This window comes from Pelophylax lessonae (assembly GCF_965119305.1).
Source record: "Pelophylax lessonae genome assembly, chromosome: 4".
NCBI lineage: Eukaryota > Metazoa > Chordata > Amphibia > Anura > Ranidae > Pelophylax > Pelophylax lessonae.
In genome coordinates this window covers 352,372,853-352,396,183 of record NC_138771.1, presented here as the reverse complement: position 1 = coordinate 352,396,183, position 23,331 = coordinate 352,372,853, and the positions used below count along the sequence as shown (strand labels likewise).

General features: G+C 43.3%; 1 protein-coding gene across 3 annotated transcripts in view; it reads left to right on the top strand.

Moving 5' to 3' along the window:
* The window catches only part of ARHGAP26 (Rho GTPase activating protein 26), a 771,897-nt gene that overhangs the window by 345,195 nt on the left and 403,371 nt on the right, over positions 1–23,331 (top strand). For all 3 annotated transcript variants that reach the window (XM_082255674.1, XM_082255673.1, XM_082255672.1), the window contains exon 13: positions 18,383–18,448. In XM_082255674.1, coding sequence (XP_082111800.1) covers positions 18,383–18,448 — 66 coding nt within the window. The remainder of the gene's footprint in view (positions 1–18,382; positions 18,449–23,331) is intronic.

Below are 23,331 nucleotides of genomic sequence, written 5' to 3'. Positions count from 1 at the left end.
CCACCAGACATTCAGAACTGTGCCCGTTTGGCCACAGCCTCTAAAGCACTGCGGAGAGGCCTCTCGAACCGCTGCAGCCAGTCTGACCGGGACCATGTACCACCTCAAGAACACTTTATAGTTAGCTTCTATTAGAGATGTGTTAATCAAGGATTTTGAGTTTAGCTGTGCCAAAGTATTCCACTCAGCCCTGTCCAGTTCCTCACCTAAGTCTGTTCCATATAAGGCAATTTAGTGCTATCATCATTCAGTATATTATAAATCATAGATATGAAGCCTGGCTGTTTATCAATTGTGTTGCAGAGATGCTCCATGGGAGTCGAGGTTGTTAGATCACAAAGACGTTTCATAGATTTCACATAATGGGAGATCTGAGTGTAGCGAAAATATTCCCTCACTGGAAGAGAATATTTTTCTTGTAATGTAGCTCTAGGGAGCAGACCTTTTCTATCACATAGATCCGCCAATCTGAGAAGTCCCTTGTTCGTCCACCACTCAAAAGCAGGAGGACAGAGGCTTGGAGGGAACCGCGGATTACCCAACAAGGGAGCCAATGGAACGTGGGGGGACTTGAAGCCATGCCGTTTCGACAATCTGTCCCATATTCCTAAAGACAGGGACAAGGTGGGGCACAGGACCCCAGGACGATCCCTGGGCCGCAACCACATCAAGTGATTAATTGGAGTAATGGGTAAATGGGTGGCCTCAAGCTGCATCAATATCGGGTGGGATCCCTTGGAGTGGAATCTAATCAGGTGGGTGAGTTGAGCAGCATAATATTTGACCAAATCAGGGATTCCTAGACCCCCTCGTAACTTAGGTGTAAACAGGGTTCGCCTGTTCACTCTAGGCCTCTTATCTCCCCATATAAATTGCACAAGCTTAGTTTGAAACGCTTTAAGGTTTGGCATATTGATTGAGATCGCTAGAGTTCGAAATAGGTAGAGCAACCGAGGCAAAACATTAATTTTCACCGAGTGCAACTTGCCGAACCACGGGGGGCTAACTGCCAATTTTGTGAGATCTGCCCGCAGAATTTTGAACAGGGGTGGGTAATTAGACGCGTAGAGCGTGTCCACCGAGTCAGTAAGGTGGATGCCTAGGTACGGCAGAGACTTGTTCTGCCACTTGAAAGGAAAATTTGTTTTAAGGGCGGACACCGTGGTGTCATCCAGTGTCAAGTTCAGGGCCTGGGATTTGGAGTGGTTCACCCGCAAGCCAGAGATTGCGGTACACGACCCAAAATCCCTAAGCAAATTAGGGACAGAGACCAATGGGATAGACAAATACAACAGGATATCATCGGCGAAGAGCGTGCACATATGCACTCTGTCTCCGCAGGGGATACCCCGGACATTTGGATTCTGGCATATTTTAATAGCTAATGGTTCGAGGGCTAAGATAAATAGGAGGGGGGGGACAATGGGCACCCCTGACGCGTTCCTCTATGAATGTCCAGGTACTCTGAGCCATAACCTTTGATAGATAATCTCGCTATAGGTTCTCTATATAAGGTTTGTATTAGGGTAAGGAAAGTATTTCCGAAGCCATATCTCTCAAGTGTCTGCCATAAGTATTCCCAGGATAAGGAATCAAACGCCTTATGAAGGTCAAGAGACAACAGCATGCCTCTTCTCTGTCCTCCCCCATCCCAGTTCGATTTCAGGGCAGAAATAATGTCGATGGCCCGTCTGTTCTGGTCAGAGGCCTATCTGCAAGGGACAAAGCCCACTTGGTCTGGGTGAATTCAGTCTTGTGGCCAGGATTTTCGTCATTATTTTCATGTCTAGATTAATTAGAGAGATCGGACGATAATTTAAGCAGTCGCCATGATCCTTGCCAGGTTTGGGTATGACGGGTATAAAAGCGTTATTTTCATATTTAGGGTTGAGAGTACCCTCTCTGATCGAGTTAAAATATGAGCAAAGGTGGGGGTGAGAGTCTTCTTAAACTTCCTATAGTAATGGCCGGAGAAACCATCTGGGCCCCTGGGCTTTAGTGGAATTCAGGCATTTGATGGCAAACAATATTTCCGATTCAGAGAATTCTCTATCCATAGTAGCGACATGCGCTGTGGATAGCTGCGGGAGGGGGATATCTTGAAAGAACACTTCAAATAGGAAGCGTTGAAGAGGTTTCGGCTGAGTGTACAATTTAGGGTAGAAGTGATAAAATTTGTTTATTAGTTGAGGGTTCTGTGATCTGTTACCATTTCATAGCCTCAATTTCGGGAGTGCCGGGGAGAATTGTCTCGGAGTCAGTTTGCGGGCAAGCAATGTATGTGGTTTATCGCCTAACGTGTAATAACGATTACCTGACCACCGGATTGACTCTTCCGCTCGTGTAGTCAAGCTAAGGTTAGGTGTCATTCTTGCGGAGTCTATTTTGTGTCGTATGTCAACACCTGGATTTTGTTTCTGTTTCCTCAATAAATCGCGGAGGTCCATTTCCTGTCGGTAGATGTCCTTGTGTTCTTTTTTTTTCTGGGAGGCTACTTGAATAAGCTTGCCCCGAATCGTCGCCTTATGTGCCGCCCAGCGAATCGCCGGGGAGGTGTCAGTACTACTATTGTCTAGGAAATATTGGTGCACAGTATCATCCACTTCCTTAAAGACTATAGGGTAATTTTGGAGAGAAGCATTGAGCCTCCAGGATGTGGATTTTTGCTTCGTCCATAGGTCAGAAACTGTCATTACGACTGCCGAATGGTCCGACCAAAGCATCACTGTTCTCTGGGACTTCACTATGAATGGGAGGAGGGGTGTCAGAGTGAGTAAATGATCAATGCGAGCATACGTTTCGTGGGTGTGAGAATAGTGTGTGAAGTCTCTTGTAGTGGGATGATCTTTTCTCCAGACATCCACCAGGTTGCACAAATGCAACAGACGTGCCAATTTAACTCCCTGTTTGGGGACATGTCTGAGGGAAACATGTAAAGAATTTGATTTACCCAATACTTGGTCTAGCGGGAGGTTACTGTCTCCCCCAAAAATGACATGGCCTGTTGCATGCGGCATCACAACCCGGAGCATTTCCTGAAAGAAAGTCAATTGTGCCACATTTGGTGCATAATATGAGATGAATGTGACCTCATGTTCGTTTATTTTGCCATGAACTAGTACATATCTGCCTTCTTTAGCTCGGATTACGCCACTAGGTGTGAACGGGACCCTCTTAGCTATACATATTGCTACTCCCTTTTTTTATCAGAGCTGTTGGACAGGTAACAGGTGGGGTATTTAGCGCTAAGAAATTTGGGTGAGGAGGAATGTGCAAAATGGGTCTCTTGTAATAGAAGAATATCTATGCCCTGCTTAGAATTGTACTGGAAAGCCTTTGTGCGCTTCACAGGAGCATTGAGGCCCTGAACATTGTGGGCTAAAATGTTAAAGTCAGCTGGAGCGTGTTGTGTCATCGTGGTACATCAGGATACACTCGCCTGAGTATGTTGGGGGCAACTGCCCCCTGGAACTGTAGACCCGAAAAGACACCAGCGACACCATCAAAATCTGGAGGACCTGGACACCAAAGCAGCACTAGAACAAGAAAGAAAGTCGAAAAAAGAGTAAAGAAAAGACAAGGAGAGAGAGCTCTCACCCTGCCCTCCCCCCCCCCCCCCCATCGCAAGCGAGGGGGAAGGGGAAAGTCAAGGAAACTCTCAATATTGCATTACATGTACTTAAACAGGGCTGGCTGTGGGGTCCAGCTCCCCCTAAAGTATCGCGAAATTGCTCACCGCAATCAGCCATGAGCAAGGTCGCAAAAGGAAAGTGGCATGTGGAAACATCCCGAACCATTTCGCTCCAGGCACTGAGCGAAATGAGGCAAGACCTTCCTGGAGGCCTAAAACCTACAAATATATGCAAGGGCTCCATGGTTATGGGACCCTGAACTAGGCCCCATGGGGGGCATTGTAGTCCAAGCTATATGTCCCCTATACACAAACAAAAGGGGGGAAAAAAGTAGGGGGGATGTTTTTCAAAGCTTTAGTAGCAGTTGTCCCATGGTGAGGACTGGTAAAGGGGGAATGAAAAGGGCAGTCTCACGTGGACCTCAGGTGAGTTGAAGCTTCCGTCATCTTTTTCCCGTCCCTGTAGTTGACCAGTACCACTTGCCTCAAACTGGAGGCAAAACAAAACAGAACAGTGAGGAGGCAATCGGGTTATGGGGTCCCCCCGAAAACAATGTGTACCTCCCAACCGATACCGTTCACACCAAGGACCAAAGAAAAAATCTGGAGACCAAGGGAGATGTATCTAGGCTTCACGGTGGGGTACGTGGGTGGCCCTGGGCCTTCCGTTGCAGTTGGGACCATAGAGGTGACAGTGGTTGGGCCAAGGGTGTAGGAGACTGACTGGGATCTAGGCGGGGGGCCTTCCCTGGTGAGGATACCTAGGCCAAGTAAAACATCTTCGCCATCGTGAAAGGTAGATAAGGAATGCGTTTTCCCCTTGTAGGTGAAGGAGAGGCGAAATGGATATGACCATCTGTACTTGATCTGGCGGTTAATGAGGTGAGTCAGTAGTGGTTTCAAGGATCTCCTCTTCTGAATAGTTGTTTGGGATATGTCAGCAAAAATTTGGATCGGGTGACCAAGTAAGATGATATCCTGCTTGAAACGGGCCGCTCCCATTCATTTCTCTTTAACCCTGTAAAAATGCGGTTTAACAATGATGTCCCTAGGTAGGCCATCTTGTCTCGGAGATGTCAGGGCTCGATGGAAGCAATCCATTTCCAGGTGATGGGAGGAAATGTCAGGAATGAGGTCTGACATAAGGGAGTGGCTAGCAGGTTCCAGGTCAGTAATGGACTCAGGGAGCCCCCTGATTCTGAAGTTGTATCGGCGGGACCTATTCTCTAAATCCTCGATTTTGTCCTAGGCCTAATCCAGTTGATCTTGCAGAGAGACAATCAGTTTGTGATTCTTATTAACTCTTTTCACTGTGCCATCTACTTTAGATTCTATAGAGTCCAGTCTGCTACCTATCTCCTGAAAATCTCCCATCAGATCCGCTGTGATGATTGCACAGGCTTTGGACAGTTCCTATTGCAAAAGAGCCGATAATCTGGCTATTAATACAGAATCCCCTGAATATGGTCCCAGGGGGGGGGGGAGTGGAGGTGGATGCAGAGCCCCCCTGACTCTGGGCAAGTTCAGCCAGGTCCGCCATCTGCCTGTCCAGGGATGAAGCTGCTGAGGCTCCCCCCTCTGAAGAGGCCTGGTAAGGGGAGAAGTGCAGCGCTTCAGCCTGTGAGGGCTGGGAGTTGTCTGCTTGCGACTGGGAGGAGAAGGGATCCCTTACCTCCTCCAGATATGTGGCTGTAGGTGCCTGTGACCCCAGGTGAAGAGGCGCTGGTTGAGAAGGGGGGCCGCCTCGTGCAGTTGAGCTGCGGGTCGCCACCATCTTGGCTTTGCCTTAGGGGGAGAGGGGCGCGCCGTTGGAGAGGGCTGGAGCAACGTCTTCTGCTTTTTTGTTAAACAGGAGGTCTTACGGTGCAGCATTGCCTCCCCTCGCTGATGTGGCCCTTCCGGAGTGTCTCACCCCACACTTGCCGCTGATTGTAGCAATGAACTGGCCGGGATGTGTGGAGCTCGGTCAGAACATGTCCGACGTCGGCCCCGCGCGCATGTGCACTATTGGTTTTATTTTTTACTTTGTAGTTAAATGTGTAAAAGAGTAAAAGCTTATGACAAATATTGTCGTTTGCAAAAGTGGATGTCCTACATGCTTATTGAGCACAGCTCACACAACATAGCCAAAATGATAAATAGAATTAAATCGCTTATCTTACACACTCTTATTAAAAGCATTTTTTTTCTTGCTGTTTGTACCTTTCTGTTTGTGCCTCAATCACTTGGAAGTACATGTACCCGGGCACATGCTTATGCCTGAACAGGCATAGCATCCACCATTCATTTCTGTGATGAGCACAAGGTGTAAAGCTAAGATATGAATAGGTCAGAATATCATTGCATCCCAGCAAGGACAGTGGCCCAACATTTTACAGATTGTGCTCTCCGAAATGCTTTACAGTACTCACAATGCATGTATGGCATTTTCCATGAAGCTGATTCTTGGTAGGCACACATAAAGAGTAACTTCTCTTTTGTTAAAGGATAAGTTCACCTTTTGTATCATGTTACACTTATTTTGGGTGTAACATGTAACTTGTTACTGATGCACCGGTCCTCGCACCACCCGTTCTGACAGCTATCGTGGGATCTTCTCTCCCATTATCCATTTATAGTATTCTGTGAATCCTTTGTGGCTGTCGGCCTGTAGTTCTCAATGAACTACCACGGCACTGTTGAGCGCTGTGGTAGTTTTTTCATGCGTCCTGTCAGTGTGACTGCCTGACTTTATTGGAAGTACGGCCAGACAGATACACAGATAGTCTGCAGGACCGTGGCATTACATGATTAGCAGATCGTGGGTGCAATGCTTTACAAGTCCATTACAAAAAAAAAAAATAATAGATGCATATTTATTTTACATGCAAATGTGCATTTATTATTTTTTTTTTTTTTTGTAAAGGTGGACTTATCCTTTAAGAAAAAACACAAGCAGAAAATTACGTTTCTGGGGGGCATTCTGTACACCATCTGTGTACAGAAAGCCTCCAGGTAGCCATATTGCATTGCAATTTACAGAAAGTTACAGCACCGCAGCTTAAAAAGGAAAGGTCATTTTTAATAACATTCAATTACGATATGACTTGTGTCGCATTAGTAAATGCTATATATATATATATATATATATATATATATATATATATATATATAATATTTTTTTTTTTTCACTAATTTTCTTTTCCGCAAAAGTGGAGTTGCCCTTTAACTAATACACATCCATGAAAACCTCTATATGCTCCTTTTTTTCTGCAGCAGGTATGGGAGCATAACGCCTATTACCAATGTAAGAAGACACTACAATTTTCATTGTCTTGGCAGTAATTATTTGTTTCATGATTATTACTGAACATAATTTGAGCACTGAGCACCCCTTTCTCTATACAACAGTATCTACCTTGAGTGTCAAATAGGTTAGGTACACCACATTAGTTCTCACCTTGAATTCTGTGTAAATGTTCAGCTTAGAAGAAGCATAGTAAATATAGTAACTATTTAGCATTGGAAGTGGACTTGTGAGTGATAGGATTGCAGAGTGTCAGTACTCATCAGCAGGCCTGTTGTCCTCCGCAGTACGGAGCTTCAAATGAATTTGACTCTGGGTCCATGGAGACAGATAAAGTCAAATCTTTTGTACGAAGGCTAACAAAACAAGCTCTCGCATATAAATCCTCATCCCTGTAGTGCCTCATTAAACGTGAAATTAGAAGCTTATAAAAGCTGCTTGGATATTTAATTAGATATTATTTCTGCAATTAAAAGGGTACAAAACTGCATAAGAATCTCTGACCTTTGATAATATGAAATGAACAAGAAGATCTTGTTTTATTTTACTATCCTGGGGGATTTTTTTTTCAGACTTCCAAAAAAATTGTACTGTTACCACAATTCGTATGGACCTACACAGCATCTACCCAGCAGCAAAACAGAAAGATAAATTCTCCAGTTAAGGGTAGTCCTACAAACTTAAAAATATGTTGGTTGCTCTCAAAACTATTTTAGTGCCATGAGTCATGGAAAAAAGCAATTTGAGAACCGCAAACCTCTTGCAATTGAAGGAATTGTGCATAGAGGACTGCTCAGAGTTTGGTGTGCAATTATGCAAAATACCTACAAGAAGTAATTTTTATTAAAGGAGGCAATACCAGCTTCTGAGACCAGGGTGTTCTTACCTTTTTCACAGTACACCATTACATGCACTGATGTGCCTTTTAGATAATTTATTCAACAAAAACATTTTCCTTTATTCAAGTAGATTATCTTTACCTGTAGGCATTGTTTGAATGAGCATTTTAATTCTGTATAGATAAGCGGGTTCTGTTTGACAACTCAATCAAAAGGCGCCACATCCCTCAATACTCAACAAAGATTTGTAATGAAATAAACAGGATTTTCAGGGCACTCTAAGTGACATAAAAGCACACATAGTAATATCTATAATTTTGTATTCAAATACAGTAAAAAAATACAGCCTTGTTAAAAAAAACCTCAAGAAATTTATATTATATACATAATTTGTGTGCATGTGTAAATGTTTTTATTTATTTATTACAGGTACTTACAGTATCTCACAATAGTGAGTACACCCCTCACATTTTTGTTAATATTTTATTTTTATCTTTTCATGTGACAAAACTGAAGAAATGACACTTTGCTACAATGTAAAGTAGTGAGTGTACAGCTTGTATAACAGGGTACATTTGTTGTCTCCTCAAAATAACTCAACACACAGCCATTAATGTCTAAACCGCTGACAACAAAAGTTGGTACACTCCTAAGTGAAAATGTCCAATTTGGGCCCAATTAGCCATTTTCCCTCCCCGGTGTCATGTGACTCCTTAGTGTTACAAGGTCTCAGGTGTGAATGGGGAGCAGGTGTGTTAAATTTGGTGTTATCACTCTCACTCTCTCATACTGGTCACCGGAAGTTCAACATGGCACCTCATTGCAAAGAACTCTCTGAGGATCTGAAAAAAGAATTGTTGCGCTACATAAAGATGGCTTAGGCTATAAGAAGATTGTCAAGACCCTAAAACTGAGCTGCAGCATGGTGGCCAAGACCATACAGCGGTTTAACAGGACAGGTTCCTCTCAAAACGGGCCTCGCCATGGTCGACCAAAGAAGTTAAGTGCACATGCTCAGCGTCATATCCAGAGGTTGTCTTTGGGAAATAGACGTATGAGTGCTGCCAGCATTGCTGCAGAGTTTGAAGGGGTCAGCCTGTCAGTGCTCAGACCATACGCCGCACACTGCATAAAATTGGTCTGCATGGCCATCATCCCAGAAGGAAGCCTCTTGTAGAGAATGATGCACAAGAATGCCTGCAAATAGTTTGCTGAAGACAAGCAGACTAAGGACATGGATTACTGGAACCATGTTCTGTGGTCTGATGAGACCAAGATAAACTTATTTGGTTCAGATGGTGTCAAGCGTGTGTGGCTGCAACCAGGTGAGGTGTACAAAGACAAGTGTGACTTGCCTACAGTCAAGCATAGTGGTGGGAGTGTCATGGTCTGGGGCTGCATGAGTGTTGCTGGCACTGGGGAGCTACAGTTCATTGAGGGAACCATGATTGACCAACATGTACTGTGATATACTGAAGCAGAGCATAATCCCCTCCCTTCAGAGACTGGGCCGCAGGTCAGTATTCCAACATAACGACCACTGCCTTGCTAAAGAAGCTAAGGGGAAAGGTGATGGACTGGCCAAGCATGTCTCCAGACCTAAACCCTATTGAGCATCTGTGGGGCATCCTCAAATTGAAGGTAGAGGAGCGCATGGTCTCTAACATCCACCATCTCCATGATGTCGCCATGAAGGAGTGGAAGAGGACTCCAATGGCAACTGGTGAAGCTCTGGGAAATTCCATGCCCATGGGGGTTAAGTCAATGCTGGAAAATAATGGTGGCCACACAAAATATTGACACTTAGGGCTCAATTTGGACATTTTAACTTAGGGGTGTACTCTTTTTTGTTGCCAGCTGTTTAGACATTATTTGCATTTTGTTGAGTTATTTTATCAATCATTTGGTATAATATAAATATAAGATAATAATTGATAGATTGAATGCAATACATTCAGGTGCTACATCTTTAATAAACGATTCAATAAAAGCCAGTCACATGACACCCGGGAGGGAAAATGGCTAATTGTGCCCAATTTGGATATGTTCACTTAGGGGTGTACTCACTTTTTTGTTGCCAGCTGTTTAGGCATTAATGGCTGTGTGTTGAGTTATTTTGGGGGACAGAAAATCTATACTGTTGTTCAAGCTGTACACTCACTTCTTTACATTGTAGCAAAGAGTCATTTCTTCAGTGTTGTCCCATGAAAAGATATAATAAAATATTTACCAAAATGTGAGGGGTGTACTCACTTTTGTGAGATACTGTGTGTGTGTGTGTATATATATATATATGTGTATGTGTACATATATAGTATGTTTCACATCAGTCCTGCCCTCAAGGAACTTACAGTCTAGGGTTCCTAACTCACATTCATACATCCTATGTGTGTGTGTGTGTATACAGTATGTGGTTGTTGTTCAGTCATTTAGTCCTGTCCGACTCTTCGTGACCTCATGAACCATAGCGCGCCAGGCTTTTCTGTCCTCCACTGCCTTCCGGAGCTTGCCTTATTTCATATTCATTGCTTTGATGATGCTATCTATCCATCTTGTTTCCTGTCGTCCTCTTCCCCTTTTTCCTTTCAGGTTTCCCAGCATCAGTCTTTTCCAATGAGTCCTCTCATCAGATTAGGTGGCCAAAGTATTCAGGTTTCAGCTTCATGATCTGTCCTTCCAGTCAATATTCAGGGTTAATTTCCTTCAGGATTGTCTGGTTTGATCCTGTTGCTGCCCAAGGGACTTTCAAAAGTCTTCTCCAACACCATAGTTCAAAAGCATCAATTCTTCAGCCTTCGTTATGGTCGAACTTTCACAGCCATAGGTTAATACTGGATATACCATAGCTTTGACTATACAGTATGGCACTTTGTCAGTAGGATGATGTCTCTGCTTTTTATAATGTTGTCTAGGTTTGCCATTGCTTTCCTCCCAAAAAGCAAGCGTCTCTTAATTTCATGGCTATAGTCACTGTCTGCTGTGATCTTGGAGCCTAGAAAGATAAAATCTGTTACCGTTTCCATTTCTTCTCCTTCTGTTTGCCAAGGAGTGATGGGACCAGTTGCCATGATCTTAGTTTTATTTCTTGACTGGAAGGTTTTACCCCCTTAATGACCAAGGCATTTTTTGTGATACGGCACTGCGTTACTTTAACTGACAATTGTGCGGTCGTGCAACTCTGTACCCAAATAAAATTGATGTCCTTTTTTTCTCATAAATAGAGCTTTCTTTTGGTGGTATTCGATCACCTGTGCAATTTTTTTTATTTTTGTGCTATAAACAATTAAGGAGCGACAATATTTCTCACTTCTGCTATTTAACATTCCCAGTAAAAAAAAAAAAATGTTACAATCAATTTGTTTTACATCCTTTTAGACCACTTTGTATTCTGCCACATATTTTTGGTAAAACAAAATCCCAATAAGTGTATATTGATTGGTTTGCGCAAAAGTTATCACGTCTAAAAACTAGGGGAAAGATTTATGTCAGTTTTGTTTATTTTTACTAGTAATGGCGGTAATTAGCGATTTTTAGCTGGACTGCTGAGATAGGAGGGGAGCTCCCCTCCTATATCAGTTGATGCCCAATCGGGAGGAAACGCATCAGAGAGGAGGCGCCGCGTCATCACACACAACGTCACACGGCGGTTAGCACTGCAGGCAGCCGCCGTCATCTGTGTTCCGCATAGGGTGATTTCAATGCGAGCATTTTTTCATCTAAATGTAAGTGTGATTCTTTACATTCAATAAAATGTTAAAAGATAATGCACCATTGGCGGTTCCTTTCTTTCCCCACTTATACTGAGGCTAAGAACAGCGAACACCTACCAGAGACCGACCCATCACCTACCGTGTTGGAAGGGAGAAGTGCCTGTTGATTGACAGCTCTACCCATTCATAAATTCATAAGTCTTCCGAAGACGTCACACTCTGACGAAACGCGTCAAGTTGGCACGCACGTTGCCTCGCTTTGAGTCAGTAGCTGGACCGCACGCCGAGACTCATACTTCCGGGTTCGGCGATAACAGCGGTAAGAGCCAGCGTCCTATCCAGCCGCGAGGCAAACATAGGAGCTCAATAGCGGTCTTCTTATATTGACCCCACATATTTTGGGTCAAGTTCGTTTTTGTTGTGTCACCCACGTTTTTACTTGGAGTGGTTTTATCACCTTGGAGTGCTTTTAAAGTTTTAGCTGCAGTACCGATCGGGGGTTTTATGGATATTTCTTATGGATGTTGTATGTGAAGATTGTCGTGCATTTTTTGGAGTTCAATAAAAGGAAAACCTTTTTACACTATGAGGAGCTTCTACCTTTTTTCTTCCATGCTGAGTGTCCATCCCTATCCATAAGGAGATCGTCCACCCATCTATCCATACAAGGGAGCAGCAGCTTAAGCGCTTTAGATTCCTTTTGGCGTACGCCATTGGAATCCACACCTTCTGGTAAGTGTGCTAACTTACCCCTGGGCACAGAGTGATAGAACGCAAAGAATCACAGTCATGCACGATCCCATCCTTGTACCAGAGACTTTTTGAGCATGTTTTTTCACCTAAATAAGTTGTGTTCACTTCACGGACTATTTATATATTTGAACCGTTTTTGTGCATTTTATTCTTACAACTTATCAGCAGTATTATTATTGTTTACACTTTTGCACGTGCACTTTAGTGATTCATCACAGCACAATATATATTATTATCTATTCATATCTGTATATATTTTTCATATTCATTATATCATCATAAGATAACATGTAAGCACCGGTACACGTTTGCATGTGCACTTTATTCCTTTAATTTAACAGGTTAGCGCAGTATATACATCCTTCACAATTTTTGAGATCACAACTACACCAGTTAGTGCTTTTGATACTTGCTGCTTCCCTATTATACTAAATAAAATACCTAGGCGCGAGTAAAAACTACCTTCTCATAGAGGATCTTCTCTGGTGGCTCCAGTCTCCGGCTCTGACGGAGGGGAAATCCTTCCGCCCCTTGTTGTGGACGGTGGTCACCACGGACGCCAGCCTGCCGGGCTGGGGTGGCATTCTGTCTGCCCAGGGCACTTGGTCGGAGGAGGAATCCTCCCTGCCGATAAATGTCTTGGAACTGCGAGCGATCAGACTGTGCTTGCTCCGTTGGTCGCATCAGCTTCGGGGCCGCCCTGTGCGGGTGCAGACGGACAACGCCACTGCGGTGACTTACATCAATCACCAAGGGGGCACCAGGAGTGCCCGGGCGGCCCTGGAAGTGACCAAAATACTGTCTTGGTCTGAGACGCACGTCCCGGTGATTTCGGCAGTTCACATTCCAGGTGTGGAGAATTGGCAGGCCAACTATCTGAGTCGCCAGACCCTGGACCAGGGGGAATGGTCCCTACACCCGGAGGTGTTTCAGATGCTGTGTGCCCGATGGGGATCCCCGGATGTGGATCTGTTTGCATCTCGGCTAAACAACAAGGTGGGAAGGTTCGTGGCAAGAACGCGCGATTCTCTGGCAGACGCCTCGGATGCGCTGGTGGTGCCTTGGAATCCGTATCGCCTGATTTATGCCTTCCCCCCGATTCAGTTGATGTCCAGGTTCCTTCGCAGGTTGGTCTCGGAACCGAAGTTGGTGATTCTGGTGGCCCCAGACTGGCCTCACCAGTCTTGGTACGCGGACATCATACAACTGGTCGTCGAGCCTCCATGGCGGCTCCCATTGAGAGACGATCTACTGTCTCAGGGGCCGATCTGCCATCCTGCTTTACAGTCGCTGGCTTTAACGGCGTGGCTGTTGAGAGCCAGGTCCTGAGAGACAGGTGTCTCTCGTCAGCGGTCATTACTACCCTACTCAAGGCTAGGAAGGCCTCGTCCGGTAAGATCTATTACCGTACCTGGAAGGCTAATTTTGCCTGTTGCGAATCCAGGGGCAATCGGGTGTGGACCAGCGTCTTGCGCTGACCACTATTAAGGGTCAGTTTTCGGCACTGGCAATCCTTTTCCAGCGCCCCTTGGTGTCAAACTCTTTGATACGCACCTTTATTTAGGGGGTGCGTCATTTGGCTCCTCCTAGGAGAGCGCCTTTACCTCCTTGGGACCTGAATTTGGTCCTGTCCGTTTTGCAACTTCCTCCCTTTGAGAACATCAGGGAGATTCCTCTGCCTGTGCTGTCACGAAAGGTTGCCTTTCTGGTGGTGATCACATCTGCCCGCAGAGTGTCGGAGTTGGCGGCTCTGTCCTGCCGCTCCCCTTACCTGGTGGTTAATAGGGATGAGGTGGTCTTGCGACCTAACCAATCTTTCCTTCCTAAGGTGGTTTCAGATTTTCACCTTAACGAGGATATTGTCTTGCCTTCGCTATGTGCGAATCCTAAGCATCCTAAGGAGTTTGCTTTGCATTCCTTGGATGTAGTCCGGGCTATCATGGTGTACCTGTCATCTGCTGAATCCTTCAGGAAGTCGGATTCTCTCTTCGTCCTTCCCGAGGGCCCTCGGAAGGGTATGGCTACGTCTGCGGTAACCATTTCAAAATGGATCAGACAGACGATTGTACAGGCCTATTCAATTAGGGAACGGCCTTCCCTGTCAAGGCGCACTCTACCAGAGTGGTGAGTGCGTCCTGGGCTTTCCGACATCAGGCTTCAGTGGCCCAGGTGTGCAAGGCAGCGACTTGGTCGTCCGTGCACATCTTTTCCAAATTCTAAAAACTTGATGTTTTGGCATCAGCAGATGCCTCCTTTGGCCGCAAAGTTTTGTGTGTGGCAGTGCCTTGATGGGGACATGGCGTTGCCTGTCCCTGTCTGTTGGGGTTGTTTTCCCCTTTGTTTATTTGCTTCCTGGGTTGTTTGCTCCAGTTGAGCTTTTCTGTTACCCAGAGTTTTTACCTTTTCTGCTCAGATAAGGTTCCTTTCTCTGACCTGGGTGCTGCGTTGCCTTTTTGACGGTTGCGCTTCCCACCCCTCATGTCTACACTGCTTTGGGACATCCCATTGGTGAAGACTGTATGAGTGGGCGGCGACTGTCAGAGGACGTAAGAGAAAACAGAATTTTTGTAAAATCTTCTCGTAAAATTCCTTTCTCTGAGTCCTCTGACAGTCGCCGCCCCTGCCCCTCTTGTGGAGTTATTTTGGACTTTAACTGCTTGCTACCAAACTGAGTTGGGAATGCTGATAGCAGGGGGGTATTGGACCAGAGGGACAGCCCCCTACAGGTGTGTCTATGTAAATTGCTTTGTTTCTAACAAGTCTTATGCCTAGCTTGCTCCTATGGATAAGAGGTCAATACCCATTGGTGAAGACTGTATGAGTGGGCGGCAACTGTCAGAGGACTCAGAGAAAGGAATTTTATGGTAAGATTTTACAAAAATTCAGTTTTTTTTCGTTCCTCTGCCTCTTCGAAATCCACTTTGTACTTGTGGTAGCTCTCGGTTCACATGCTGCTGAAGCCTAGCTTGTAGAATTTTCCCAGCACAACCTTGCTAGTGTGTGAGAGGAGTGTGTGAGAGGAGTGTGATCGTACGGTAGTTTGAACATTCTATGGCATCGGACTCCAGTCCTGTGGCCATTGTTGAATTTTCCAAATTTGTTGGCATATTGAGTGCAGCACTTTTGCAGCATCATCTTTTAGCATTTTAGAAAAACTCCACTGGAATACCATCACTTCCACTAGCTTTGTTATTAGCAATGCTTTCTAAGGCCCACTTGACTTCACTTTCCAGGATATCCAGTTTAAGCTCAGTGACTGCATCATCATGGTTATATGGAACATTCAGATCTTTTTTGTATAATTCTTCTGTGTATTCTTGCCATCTCTTCTGCTTCTGTCAGGACCTTGCCATTTTTGTCTATTATCGTGCCCATCTTTGCACAAAACTTTCCCTTAATTTCTCCAATTTTCTTGAAAAGCTCTCTAGTCTTTCCCATTCTGTTGTTTTCCTCTAATTATTTGCATTGATATTGCCATTGGCTTCTGCTGCTGTCAATCAGTCAGCGAGCCAATGAGAAGAGAAAGGGGGCGGGATGCAGCTCAGTGTCTGAATGGACATACAGAACTGCGGCCCAAATTGGGTGCCCCCATAGCAAGCTGCTTGCTGTGGGGGCACTCAACAGGAGGGAGGAGCCAGGAGCGCCGACAAGGGACCTGAGAAGAGGAGGATCTGGGATTGTCTGTTCAAAACCATTACACAGAGCAGGTAAGTATAACATGTTTGGTATTTTTAAAGAAGAAAATGACTTTTCTATCACTTAAGTGGAGGATTCAAGCCCTTCCTACTTTATTTAAAAGCTACATAAAATGTTTTAGATAGAGATCAAAGTACATAAGCTATGTTGGCATTACTGGTTTGTTCCAGTGAAGTTGCAGATTAATATACTATTGAAATCCAACTGACAATAATATTTTATGATTGTAAAATACCTGGCATTGATTTAGGGTCTGTGGCTATCATTTTTCCTAGGATTCCTTGCTTTTGATTTATTATGTGACACTGTACCATGTCAGCACAATGTGGATACATTAGGATTTACTGAGCAGAAACAAAAATATAAGTGCAATGCAAATATTTGTAACTTTTTGTGTGCAGTGCAGGAAAAAACAGTAACTGTAAATGATCCAATATACTGCCTGAAAAACCATAAAGGACAATTCCAGGCAGCAAATGAAAGCAATCAATGAACTATTAATGTGATCAGGCAAACACTGCAAGTGTTCTACATTTGGAAAGCTCACTTGGTTTACTTCGGTCTTCCATCAGGTTCCTGAAGTCTGTGTCTAATTCCCTCTCTTGCTCTTCATCAGCCACATTCAGTTTTCTATGGCAGTGTTAAATCTAATTGAGGCTTTAGAAAACTTTTTCTGCAATTTTGTACTTTTGTATAGTTTTTACAGAAGGCTTTTCTGTATGTAAGAGTCAGCAAGGAGCCTGCAGTATGAGGCTTTGGGCATACCTCTTCTGTATCACAAACAGGGTTCCCCATATAATCAGATTACCAACAAAAAGGAACTCTGTTGTCATGGTGTACAATAATGGATTCGATCCATATTTTGCTTGAAAATCAGACTAAAAAGGCTACATTTTCCGAAGAAATAATTATGGTCAACATAGAATTCTAAAACCTGTGAGTATTATCTATGTGGACATAAACAGATTGAACCCTGTGATATAAAATGTGTTTGATCTTAACATTATGCACTATGCAGAACTTGTACGTGAGGCAGTAGTAGTGAGTATTTGAAGACATACTCATACTGTATATAGGCCTTGTACGGCATCCATTCAGTACCTGAGTGGAAAATCTGCAAGCGCATCATCTTGGGTATGATTATTGGCAGGCCTATAAGCACTAACCTGTACAACAATCTGGTATTGTACTGGTGCTTTAAATTCTTCATAAAATAAATTGTTCTTTATAAATATTTTGCAAGCTCTAGCACTACTATATAGTTGAATGTGCGCAGAAGGCAAAGAGAAATTCTTTAAGACAGGCAGGTGTCTGTTTATATCATATCCAGTCATTTAGAATAAATCGGAATTAAAGAGAAAGAGGGAGCGAAGTCCCCATTGCAGAACTGCTTAACAGAGTCTTATAATTTATTAGCTTGACTGTTTCAGATCTCACTTTCTGGATGTAAGCTGAATGCCTTTAGGGTATCATAATTTTGCACAAAATAAATATTTTATCTCCTTCTAATAAATTCCCAGACGTGACTTTCACTTTGCAGCTTTTCAGTATAATAGAGGTCGGTTATGGAAAGTAATAAGATCCTATTGATATTCCACTGGGATGAATACATTTGGTCATATGTAGTTATCACGGTCTCGCATACTTTTTTTTTTTTTTGAAAATGACTACAAGAAGAAGCTTTTTTGTCATTGAAAAAGCATGAGGGGTTTGTTACTACCTGACATTTATTTTGATGTGCTATCCCCAATAGTTAAAATTATACTCCTTAAGAACCTACTTGTATTTCTAAAAATTCTGTTTTGTATACTAATAATTATGGAATAATTCATAAATACTAGTAATACTAGTCAGGGATACTAACTGCACAAAAATGTGTGGAAAGTAAGTGAAAGAGAAAATAAATAAATTTCTACTGTTTAAATTTGTCCCTAATGGCTCTAATAAAATATATATTTATATATTACTGCTTTTAGGTATTGGCTACTTGCAATGCTTTTATCATAAGCAAATGTATTACAGGATTTAACATTTTGGGGAGATCTGTCAATATAATTTGTCACATCGTTTTCCAAAGAGTGATGCAGTTTTGAGGGAGTATTGCTGCTGCCATGCACAATCATCACACGTTAATATAGAGCACCATTATTAAATGTTACTAATCCAGCATCACTTTTAAAAGTTAGCCCAGACTGTCATTATGGGCAATTTAGAAATGTCATTGTGGCAAGTTTTTTTGTATTTTTTTTTTTGGTTTGAATGTTCTCAAATAAGGGTAGTTTACATTTTTGCTTTATGTTAAAGGATACGTTCACCTTTGGGAGCATGTTCTACTTTACACCCATTTTCTCATGATAGGTTCATTTTAAAAGAATAATAATTTTCTTAAATGTAAATGAAATATGTATAATATTTTTTGGTCATTCGCAAGTTACACATGTTAACCTATATATATTTTCTTCACTAGCTGCCCAGCTGGACAACATTGGCTTCAGCATTATCCAGAAGTGTATCCAAGCAGTGGAAACGAGAGGTAAGGAAGAGTTGGGTGCAACAGATGGCAATAAAGCTTAGGTCAGTTTGATTATCACAATCAAGACTAAGCAGCTGTGTATACCATGGTGCTTCTCACGTGTTTTCGGAAATGGTTATTATAAATCATCAATAGATAATGTCTGCAAACATTTACAAGTTTTGATGAAATTAGATTTTTCCTATTCTGACTACACTGAGTTACATTTTCATTTACTGCTTCCTAAATTAACTTTTATATTTTTTGTTGAAAATAATTCAGTTATATTTCCAGTTCCTAGCTTTATTTTTTTAATTGATGACTGATCCACGGGCTGCTGTCAGACAGAATAGGACAGGCAAGACATAATTTGATTACAAGCTTGCAAGATTACAAACTGTAAAAAGCAATGATATTAATGGACTACATGATCTGCAGGGTCCTACTTAAATCAGTCATTGAAGTTTATATTAATTTTCTTAATTTGGCTTGTGTATTCCTAAATAGAGCACATTAGGATGCCAACAATTATATAATGGCCTGCAGGACACAAATGTAAAGCATTTGGAACACCTTCTTGGTTATTTTGGTTGAGCACTGTAAAGAACATGTAGATAAGAATATGATTAGCATTTTGCGCAAAGATGGGTATGGTTAATACCTGCTTAGCTTACTTTGGCATCAAACAATAGTCCTGTTTATTGTTTGAGTCAGATGTATATGACTCTCAAGATCATGGTTGGGGACCCCTACAGAGTGCAACCACCTCATCTTAAGTTAAAGTGGCATTTTGTATTGAAGTGATATTAAACCCTTATTTGTTTTTTTTTTAAGTACTTTTAACAGCCGACTTAACCACTTGAGCTCCGGAAAGGTTTTATGCCTTCTGTAACCAGGCCATTTTTTGCTAATTCGCACTGCTCTATTTTTAACTGGTAATTGTGCGATCATGCAAAGCTGTATACAAATGAAATTTATATAATTTTGTTCACACAAATAGAGCTTTCTTTTGGTGGTATATGATCACCACTGGGTTTGAAAAAAAAAAAAAAAAACAACTTTTTTTTACTTTGTTTTTTTTTTTGGTTGCAAAAAAGGTAACTTTATTGAAGGTGCAACATGTAGCAAGTATAGATATGCACATTATTTTGAAAATAAACATACTCCTACAGTAGGCAAATGAAAAAAAAATAAGACATAACTTAGAACATAACTAGTATTGGCCTGGCACAATCAAGGGAAATAACAGGCATGGAGGGGAACACACACTGCAAGGCACACCGGCACAACGCAAGGACAAGCCTAACGAGAGAGGCAGTCCGGAGCGGCCAACACCACCACACTGAGTCCAGTGCACCAAATTATCCCGCTGAGGGCTCCCGGGTCCACCTGTCCCAAATTTTGTAGGGCATCCCCTATTGATGTAGATCAGGCGTTTATAAGGCAGGACATTATTGACCTCCAGTTTCCAGGAAGAGAGGGTGGGCGGTGTAGTACGCCTCCACTGCTTGGCAACACACTTTCTGGCGATAAATAGAGTCTCATGAAGAAAAGTCGTAGTGGGTTTGTCCAGATCCCCGTCTGGGAAAATACCCAGCAAGCAAGATTTAGGGCAGAGAGTCAGAGGGGACCCCATGTCGTCATGTAGGAACTGTATTACCTGTCTCCAGTATCCCTGAATCAAGGGGCACTGCCAGATAAGGTGGAAAAAAGTGCCAGAGTGCATAGGGCACAAGGGATTTTGATCCCTCCCAAATCTAGCGAGTCTGAGAGGGGTAAGGTAGGAGCGATGAAGGATGTACAGTTGAGTCAAACGATCAGAGAGCCTGGGAGAAACCAGTTTGGGGGGCATCTAAAGCTTCCTCCCATTCCTCATCCTCCAGGGCGCCCACATCCCCCTCCCAGGGTCCCTTCAAGGCATATGCCAGCTTGGTTGAGGGAGGGAGATGGAGAATAGTGTAAAACAAGGCGGTTAACTGTTTAGGGTTCTGTCCCGTAATTACCTCAAGCACATCTATTGGGTCAGTCTGCGGGGAGGATTCCCTGAACTGTGTTCTAAACGCGTGACTGAGTTGTAGATATCTAAAGTACATGTGGGATGGAACGCTGAAGTCGGCCTGCAACTTTTCAAACGATTTGAGGGCAGTGTGAGCAAGTATGTGGCGTAGCAGGTAGATCCCCCGGGAGCTCCACACATGCGAGTCGGGGACAGACATAAACTCAGGCAGGGAGGAGTTGTGCCACAGGGGCGTGAAACCATGATGCACAGGAAGGTCAAGCCGAGCCGAGACCACCTCCCAAATCTGACGATACTGAAACAGCAGAGAGCGGCGATCCCCGAATGTCCCCACCCCCACCGAACCACAAAGCAAAGCACTCAGCGTGTTGGAGGAGGGGCGAGAACAAGATGGGCACATCAGCCACAGGGCTCTATCTCTGTCAGCATTGGCCAGATGAAAGAAGTGGGATAGCTGGGCCGCCAAATAATAGGCACCGAAGTCCGGGAGACCAATTCCCCCTAGATTAGTGGGGTTCTGGAGTTTTCTCCACGGCAGCTTAAGCCTACTGTTGCCCCAGACAAAAGATTTCAGGAGGGACTCCAGAGATCGGAAATGCCTTAAAGGCAAATAAATTGGGGAGTGCCATAGGACATACAGAACTTTAGGCAAGATAATCATCTTAATTAGGTTTACACGTCCCATAACACCCAGAGGCAGACGAGCCCACACCTGTATCCTACCCTTAATAAGGTCAAAGTGTGGTTGGAGGTTGTTAGGGATATAGTCGAGCTGATGATTGGTCACCTGGATCCCCAGGTACTTAACGCAGCTGACCCTCCGCAAAGGGAGGTCAGCACTGGTGCGGGACGGAGGGGAGGGGTCAATGGGGAGTATCTGGGACTTGTCCCAGTTCATTTTCAGTCCGGAAAAAGAGCCAAAGGAGTCAATGAGGGAGAGGGCCGTCACAAGGGAGGCATCAGGATCAGCTAGGTACAGCAGCGTATCATCTGCGTACATGCTGATCTTCTCCTCCAGAGTGCCCAGCCTAAGGCCCACAATCCCAGGATGTGCCCTGATGGCCACAGCCAGGGGATCTGCCACTAAGGCGTATAAAACTGGAGAGAGGGGCTTGTTTTTTTTTTTTTAAACATATTTAATAAAAATAAAATAAAAAAAATTAAAACATCTAATTCACAAATTTTGGCCAAAATGTATTCTGCTATGTCTTTGGTTAAAAAAAAAAAATACCAATAAGTGTATATTGATTGATTTTGTGTGAAAGTTAAAGCCTCTACAAAATATGGTATATATGCTGGAATTTTTATTTTTGTTATACTTGTAATGGCGATTTTCAGCGACTTATAGTGGAACTGTGATCATGCAGCCAATGGGCAATCTGACGCGAACTGTCACCAGGGGGGGATAGTGGGGGGGGGGGAACAGACTGACACTGACATTACCAGTGACACTAATACAGTTTTCAGTGATAATACTATACACTGTCACTATACTAATGACACTGGCTGGGAAGGGGTTAATATCTTGGGGTAATCAAAGGGTTAGGTATGTGCCCAACAAGTGTTAGTACCAGTTTACACTATTGCGATGCGGGAACACTGCGAATATACTGCGTGTTCCCGCATTGCATTCGCAGAACAGGCTGTTCACATTGCCATATGCAATACGCTGGGGGTGTCAATTCAAAGTGAACGACACCCCCAGATCAGATCGCATATCGCAGTGTGATCTGACAGTTTGCACATGAATTGGATCGCACTGGTGTGAACCACTATGTGATCCGATTCTGCCGCGGACCAAAAAAAAAGGGTCCTGTGCGAGTTCACTGCGATTGCGGTGCGAATTCAGCCATACAAACCGTATGGCTGAATTTGCACCGCACAGACATCGCATGTGATTTTAGGAGATGTGCGCTCCGAATCATATGCGATGTCTGCGATCACATAAGTGTCAACCGACATTAAATGTGTATATTATGTGCTGCTTTGTATTAAAAATCTTTTTGTTCTTTGAACAAAAGAAGGGGGTGATTTATGCGCTGCCACTCAGGTATCAGAACAGGAGGGGGTCAGAGGAACAAAATGTTGATATATTATAAATAAAATCGCTGGTAAGTATTGTAGATACAAAATTAGGACAAAGTCCTAGACCATCAGCAGCCAATTCTAGTATTATCACCAAATACTACCAAAATAAAGTGTAAAAGATGAATCGGCGCTAATAGAATGGAAATCTCTCGTCCGATCTGTCCGCCGTAATGTCGCAGTACCGCAAAAAAATCGCAGATCGCCGCGATTTCTCGTTAAAAAAAAAAAAAAAACAAAAATGACAAAAATCTTTCCCTTAGTTAGTAAACGCAATAACTTTTGTGCAAACCAATCAAAATACGCTTTTTGCGATTTTTTTTTTTTTACCAAACATATGTAGCATAAAACAAATTGGCCTAAAATGTTTAAAAAATTTAGATTTTTACATTTTTTGGGGGGGAATTTCATATAAAAAATTTGAAAAATATTGTTATTTTTGCAAAATTGTCGCTCTTTTTTGTTTATAGCGCATGATCAAAAAATCGCACAGGTGATCAAATACCACCAAAAGAAAGCTCGATTTGTGGGAAAAAAAGGACGTCAATTTCATTTTGGTACAGCATCGCACGACCGCGCAATTGTCCGTTAAAGTCACGCAGTGCCGAATCGCAAAATAGGCCCTGGTCAGGAAGGGGGTAAAATCTTCCGGGGCTTAAGTGGTTAAAGGCGCTTCAGCTGGTATTAACCCTGGGATGGGGGTGCTGAATTTCCTTTTTCTCTTGTGGGCTTGTAATTTTGCTGGCATCCACTGCTTAAAGTTTTGGTTTCTCTGGCATCCACTGCTTCACCGATATCCACC